At 41.7% G+C, this 7556-nt stretch overlaps 2 protein-coding genes across 3 annotated transcripts in view; both read right to left on the bottom strand.

Annotated features, from left to right (window-relative positions):
* Positions 1-7556, bottom strand: part of LOC110286702 (seminal vesicle secretory protein 5) — a 124519-nt gene that overhangs the window by 10795 nt on the left and 106168 nt on the right. The gene's annotated exons all lie outside the window — the stretch shown is intronic.
* On the bottom strand, positions 6781-7514 carry LOC110289418 (seminal vesicle secretory protein 6-like). Its single transcript, XM_021155613.1, has 3 exons — positions 7367-7514; positions 7046-7092; positions 6781-6957 (listed from the first exon to the last, which is right to left on the bottom strand). The coding sequence occupies exons 1-3, from the start codon at positions 7512-7514 to the stop codon at positions 6781-6783; spliced, it is 372 nt and encodes a 123-aa protein (XP_021011272.1).

The following is a 7556-nucleotide window of genomic DNA, read 5'->3' as shown; positions in this document are numbered from 1 at the left end:
TTCTTCTTGTTCTTCTTGTTCTTGTTCTTCTTGTTCTTGTTCTTCTTGTTCTTGTTCTTCTTGTTCTTCTTGTTCTTCTTCTTGTTCTTCTTGTTCTTCTTGTTCTTCTTGTTCTTCTTGTTGTTCTTCTTCTTCTTCTTCTTCTTCTTCTTCTTCTTCTTCTTCTTCTTCTTCTTCTTCTTCTTCTTCTTCTTCTTCTTCATAGTTTGTAAGATACAAGTTTAATGTAAAACTTAGATTTAAACAAATTCTTCTCTCATACAATGCCTTCCAACCACACTTTTCCCTCCCTGCACTTCCCCGAGTCCCTTCCTCTCTTCTATAGAGCCACTCCTCTGTTTCACATGAGAAGAGTGCAGGCCTTGCAAGTACATCACTGAACACAGCATAACAAGTGACAATAAGACTAGGCACAAACTGGCACATCAGGGCTTGAGAGAGGCAACTCATAAAAGGAAAAGGGTTCCATCAGCAAGCAAAAGAGTCCGAGATACCTCACTCCCACTCTTAAGAGGTCTACAAAACCACCAAACTAATAACCATAGCATATTTGCAGATGACTTAGCACAGATCCCTGCAGGCTCTGTGACTGCAGCTTCAGCTTCTGTAAGACCCTGGGTCCTGATTAGTTATTTCTGTAAGCTGTGTTCTCCTAGTGTCTGTCCTTGATGTCCTGGTGCCTCTTCCCCCTCTTCTATGGGGTTCCCTGAACTCTGAGAAGAGGGGGCTGATGTTTGGCTGTGGGTCTCTGCATTGTCTCTAATCAGCTGCCAGAGAAAGTATCTCTGATGATGATTGGGCTAGATACCAATCTATGAATATAGCAGAATATCATTAGACATCATTTCATTGACTTTTTTTCCCCTATTCTAGATCTCTGAGCTATCTAACCTCTAGTTCCAGGAATGGACATCCAGGCAGTGTCAGACATTGGCTCCATTTCATGGCATGGCCCTCAAATTAGATCAGTCATGGCCACACTCACAAGTTCTGTGCCTCCACTACTACAGCATATCTTGCAGGCAGAATAGATTATAGGTCGAAGGTTTTGTGGCTGGGTTGGGATCCCTTTCTCACTAGTATCAGTTGCCTGGTTACAGAAGATGTCTAGCTCAGGCTTTTTTTTTCCTTTCATTTTTTATTAGATATTTTCTTTATTTACATTTCAAATGTTATCCCCTTTCCCGGTTTCCTCTCCAAAAACCCCCTATATCACTCCCCTCACCAACCCACCCACTCCTGCTTCCCTGTCCTGGCATTCCCCTACACTGGGGCATTGAGCCTTCACAGGACCAAAGGCCTCCCTTCTCCTTGATGTCCAACAAGGCCATCCTCTGCTATATATTAAAAAAATATATATCATCAGATCCTACTACAAAAGCCTATACTCAACAAAACTGGAAAATCTGGATGAAATGGAAATTTTTCTAGACAGTACCAGGTACCAAAGTTAAATAAGGATCAGATAAACCATCTAAACAGTTCCATAACCCCTAAAGAAATAGAAGCAGTCATTAATAGTCTCCCCCCCTCCAAAAAAGCCCAGGACCAGATGGGTTTAGTGCAGAGTTCTATTAGACTTTCTCAGAAGACCTAATACCAATACTCTTCAAACTATTCCACAAAGAATGAAAGAAGGAACACTACCCAATTCATTCTATGAAGCCACAATTACTCTGATGCCTAAACTACACAAAGACCCCACAAAGAAAGAGAACTTCAGACCAATTTCCCTTATGAATATCAATGCAAAATTACTCAATAAAATTGTTGCAAACTGAATCCAAGAATACATCAAAACAACCATCCATCATCATCAAGTAGGCTTCATCCCAGGGATGCAGGGATGGTTCAATATATGGAAACCCAACAACATAATCCACTATATAAGCAAAATCAAAGAAAAAAGCCACATGATCATATTATTAGATACTGAGAAAGCATTTGACAAAATCCAACACCCCTTCATGATAAAAGTCTTGGAAAGATCAGGAATTCAAGGCCCATACCTAAACATAATAAAAGCAATATACAGCAAACAAGTAGCCAACATCAAACTAAATGCAGAGAAACTCAAAGCAATCCCACTAAAATCAGGGACTAGACAAGGCTGCCCACTTTCTCCCTACCTATTCAATATAGTACTTGAAGTCCTAGCCAGAACAATTTGACAACAAAAGGACACCAAAGGGATACAAATTGGAAAGGAAGAAGTCAAAATATCACTATTTGCAGATGATAATGATAGTATATATAAGTGACCCCAAATATTCCACCAGAGAATTCCTAAACCTGATAAACANCTTCAGCAAAGTGGCTGGATATAAAATTAACTCAAACAAATCAGTGGCCTTCCTCTACTCAAAGGGTAAACAGGCTGAGAAAGAAATTGGGGAAACAACACCCTTCACAATAGTCACAAATAATATAAAATATCTTGGTGTAACTCTAAGAAAGTGAAAGATCTGTATGACAAGAGCTTCAAGTCTCTGAAGAAAGAAATTGAAGATCTCAGAAGATGGAAAGATCTCCCATGCTCATGGACTGGCAGGATTAACACAGTAAAAATGGCCATCTTGCCGAATGGAATCTATAGATCCAATGCAATTCCCATCAAAATTCCAACTCAATTCTTCACAGAGTTTGAAAGGGCAATTTGCACACTCATCTGGAATAACAAAAAGCCCAGGGTAGTGAAAACTATTCTCAACAATAAAAGAACTTCTGGCAGAATCACCAGTTTTATGAGGGCCTCTGGGAAACATGGCCTTAGACCAAATGTCCACTGTCTTTGGATCCCATCTGGACCTGGTCTTGCTTACCTAGGAGACTGTGTACCTGGGCAGGGAGGCATGACCTTTATCTCCACCGAGTCTCCACCTCCCTGCTACTACAAAGCACCCTGTGTTCTGACTCTCTTCTAGATTTCAGGAAATCACAGCAGACCAAATCTGTACTCTCCATGGACAAGGAAGGAAGAGGCTAAGTTCCCTGCTCTCTCTAAGCCTCAGGTGCATCAGAATGCTAGAGAATGTCAAGTTTCCTGGGATTTTTAATGGCATCTCAGCAATTTATAACTCACTTCTGATTACTGAGTAATATTGGAGAGGAAGGCTGAAACTGCAACAGAATTATGAACGTCGGTCTAACTGTCATGATTAAGGAAACTTAAATGTCACTGGAATTCCTCACAGAGGCTTGAAGTGTACAGCTGGCAGTCAGCATCCAGTAGCAATGGCATACAAATATTTACTTTCTTTCTGCCTTTCATTCCTGGTTCCAAAATGTATCACACAACAGGACATGGCCTGTTGTCTGCAGTAGGAACCTCTCGATCTTAGGAGGCATCTGAAGAGAAACCAATAGAGAAACCGCTCAAGCCATGGTGATGACTCTTGGCCGGAACTGGTTACCAATCTACCTTGCACTCAGATAGTCATGCTAAGACCACTCATGGTTAACATCTAGTAATACTAGGAGGTAAAATTATGTACTCAATATTCACATACACACACATGTAAATTTAATAATTAAAATACTAATTAAAAATAACCCATTTAGGTTAATTTAAAACAAACCTCTATTGGCTCATGATGTATTACTATCTTCACATATGACATACATTTTTACTTTCATTTGCAGAGATACCATTATCTTCCATATAATAAGCTTGTCATATTCCAGTATTATATAATGAGTGGATTTCAAACATTTTTGTAAACAGAAAGGTCTGAATTAGTGTGTGGGCATGCAAACAAGCACTAAATATGGAAGTAGAAACACTTTAAGAATGTCAAAATTTCAAGTCAGAGAGGACAAGCTGACCCAGAAGGGAAAGGGCACAGCACATGGGCACAGCAGAAGGATTCAAAGCTGGGGCAGTGGCTACAGTGGCTACAGTGGCTACAGGCTTGCACTGGAAGGCATGGGAAGTGTTGATATGGAGTTGATTATAGGGAGCAAGTTCACCGTGGCTTACCAGGGCATAAATGTTGCCCCTCCCTGACACATCTCTTGTTAAGCCTCATGAAACATCACTGAGGAGGGTGGAAAGATGGTAAGAGCGTGAGGCTTTGGAAAGAGGTCCTGGAATATTACTATAAAATAATAGCATAAAATAATAGTGTCGAGCTTCTGGACATGAAAGGACCAGTGGCTTCATGTTTTCATGGTAGCAGTGCTTGCCAGTAGAAGCCAACTAGATCAAACCAGCCAACGGTAGAGCACAGAGAGGAATAGGGCTTGGGGGTTGCACAGCTAACTGAGGAGCCATTGGCTGCTGATGGCCGCCCTGGGAAGGGGTCCATTTTCTTCAACAGTATTTCTTGAAATAGGTTGGTCATGCTCTTCCGTAGGCTGATGTCCTCCATCACCATGCACACAGGAGACACTGATTGGACTCAATTGTTGTTGAGTGGGAGGAGCAGGACAGTGATGATGCTGATGAAGAAGAAGATGAGGAAGGGGAAGATGAGGAGGAGAAAAAGTGAACTTGAGAGGAAGGATGGGAGAGTAAGAGTTGGGGTAGGTCTTGGGTGAGAGTGGCTGTACTTAAAAGAACCCTCTTCGCACATATCCCTACCCTGAGTGCTACAAAGATGAACATATTTGCCATCTTCCTTAAACTATTATGCATTATCCCAATGTAAACCATGTTGAATCTATTCTAAAATTATCCGAAGTGGCTCCCCAGCCTCTACACATTGAGATTGAAATGAAACCATCACTCCCTTTAAATTAATGTATTCTCCGGATGGGCAGTTTATAAATGAAGAGGACTCTCCATTTATAAACTGTGAAACCAGAGAAGCAATGTATTTCCAGGGCACATGCAGGGTAGGTGAGACCATTCCAATGGGAGACAACACCCTTCACAATAGTCACAAATAATATAAAATACCTTGGTATGACTCTAAGAAAGTGAAAGATCTGTATGATAAGAACTTCAAGTCTCTGAAGAAAGAAATCGAAGAAGATCTCAGAAGATGGAAAGCTCTCCAATGCTCATGGATTGGCAGGATTAATATAGTAAAAATGGCTATCTTGCCAAAAGCAATCCACAGATTCAATGCAATCCCCAACAAAATTCCAACTCAATTCTTCAACGAATTAGAAAGAGCAATCTGCATATTCATCTGGAATTAAAAAAAACCTAGGATAGCAAAAACTATTCTCAACAATAAAAGTACCTCTGGTGGAATCACCATGCCTGACTTCAAGCTGTACTACAGAGCAATTGTGATAAAAAAAACTGCATGGTACTGGTACAGCAACAGACAGGTAGATCAATGGAATAGAATTGAAGACCTAGAAATGAACCCACACACCTATGGTCACTTGATCTTGACAAAGGAGCTAAAACCATCCAGTGGAAAAAAGACAGCATTTTCAACAAATGGTGCTGGCCCAACTGGCGGTTATCATGTAGAAGAATGCAAATTGATCCATTCTTATCTCCTTGTACAAAGCTCAAGTCTAAGTGGATCAAGGAACTCCACATAAAACCAGAGACACTGAAACCTATAGAGGAATAAGTGGGGAAAAGCCTTGAAGATTATGTTAGGGTCATTGAATCTTTAAAGACTATCTACCATGAGCAAGAGAGTTGGACCAAGTACAAGGATGTGCTGATGTGGACTGCTGGGACTGGAGGAACCAGTGGACCCAAAATTTGCCATGGTCTATTGGTACACATGCTTTCAGACATTTCCTAGGTTGCCACTTTGAATACTCAATCAGGAAGAGTGTCAAGGGAGAGATTTAGGGTTATCGGTGAGTACAGTGACTCATAAAATTCCAGTGCCTTCTGTTGAGTGATGCATCTCTCTCCAGAGCTTGGGAAGTGTTTTGAATACTCTTCACGATGGTGACACAGGAAGATCACTTCCTTCATTGTGAAACCGTTAACTCCAGGAATCCCACCCAGTCCCTGAATTTGGCAGCATAAAGAGATTTCAAGAGTCAAAATTTAACGATGCAAAATGTTGTCTTTTTATTGGAAAGAGGGTCTTCTCATAACCACCGGGGTTAGGAATCTCACAAACAAGTTTGAGAACCAAATGAAAGAAATCCGTGAACGGCGTCTGGGACCTCCTGGAAGTCTCCATCCTCAGGACATGAGGAGCTTCATTGACACTGTGTGACTCCTAGGGAGAGAGGGGTCAGACTGTGAGGTGTGCCACTGCCAGGTAGAAGGTAAGGTGGGGGTGTGTGTGTGCCCTTGTTCTTGTGGTTTTTATCACCGCTATTCTCCAATAGCATGTCACAAATAGGGACTTTTCTTTTTTATACTTCTTATTTTATTGAGAGGGAAACTGAAGCTAATTATTGGACCTATAGTCTTTGAAAGGGATAAATACATCCTAACAGGGACGTGTGGACATGGGAAGAGAATAGTACTATAACACTCTGTTCCATGAGTCAACTTAGGACAAACAAAATTCTAAGGAGCAACAAGCTTGTATTATCGCCTGATAGATATGCTTGTAGGGGATGTTTGTATCCAGAATTGTTTATTTGTTGGCTAGCACAAGTGAAATAACATTGAGAGCACACTAAGGGTAGGAATTGAAGACGCGGTCACACCTCAGGTACCAGTTTCTGCTCTGCGGTGCGTTCTATACTTCCTCAAAGGCCGTAGTCCACAGCTCCCTGGTGTGCATAGTAGGGCTCAGTCCCACAATGGTCCCACAACTTCTAACACTGGGGTTGACCTCCCCCATACCTGCTAAGATCCTTACCATCATTTCTGTCCAGGTTTTCAGTTCCTTAGTTGCCATTTTATTTACCCATTTCTTGTGCAAACCGTTGCTTCTCCTTTTTCCGCAAGTAAGACCGCTCTATTTCCCCTGCAGATGCTTTCTTCCTGTCTTCCCCAGCTTCCCCATTGACCATATTCCGTTTAAACTTCTTTTCCTCATAAACTTCCTCATGGACAATGCTTTTTGGACTATTGGCCTTAAAGGGACACCATGAGTTTTCACTTTGGCCGTGTTTGTCATGGGTAGAACTTGATCCCCTACTCCCCACCCCCCACTATACTTACTTCAGAACTTGCACTAGAAAACTCTTCAATTGCTTGCGAGAACTTTTCTGTTGAGAAAAAAGCATGTCTCATTCTCTATATTCCTCTTTCTGTGTACTCTGGACCAGTGGTGCATCAGGACTCCATCAAGAGCCTGCCCTGCAGCGCTGGTTGTTAGGCCTGGGTTGGGGATGTACCCTGTTGCTGTTTTGTTGTTTATAAAGCCATTGACTTTTTAGCCTAGTTAGAAATTGCAGTGATCTACTTGTCAAACAGCTCTCCACACCTGACAATGAGGATGCTACCTGATGCAGATGCTAACATTCCCCCTCAGCCCTCAACCATCGGCTACCAACAATTTGCTTGTCAAGTCACGGATATTCACGATAAGGTTCTGGTTTAAGTCTTGAAAAGACTCAGTTTCCTTCAGGGATAGAAGCCCTGGGGAGACAGCATTCTGCAGACTCTGGGCAGACCCTTTTGAGAACATTGTTCTCAAACATCTTTCCTACAGAACGAGATTGCCACTCAC

This window comes from Mus caroli, chromosome 2, assembly GCF_900094665.2.
Source record: "Mus caroli chromosome 2, CAROLI_EIJ_v1.1, whole genome shotgun sequence".
In the NCBI taxonomy this organism is placed as follows: Eukaryota; Metazoa; Chordata; class Mammalia; order Rodentia; family Muridae; genus Mus; species Mus caroli.
This window is presented reverse-complemented; position numbering and strand designations above follow the sequence as displayed.

What these genes read in the sequence shown, in the direction of transcription:
- LOC110289418 (XM_021155613.1), bottom strand. Translation starts at nt 7,514, where the DNA reads ATGTTCTCAAAAGGGTCTGCCCAGAGTCTGCAGAATGCTGTCTCCCCA. An exon ending in CAAATTGTTGGTAGCCGATG is followed by an intron (nt 7,093 to 7,366) that starts GTTGAGGGCTGA and finishes TTTTCTCAACAG; the next exon opens with AAAAGTTCTCGCAAGCAATT. An exon ending in TTTCTAGTGCAAGTTCTGAA is followed by an intron (nt 6,958 to 7,045) that starts GTAAGTATAGTG and finishes TGTCCCTTTAAG; the next exon opens with GCCAATAGTCCAAAAAGCAT.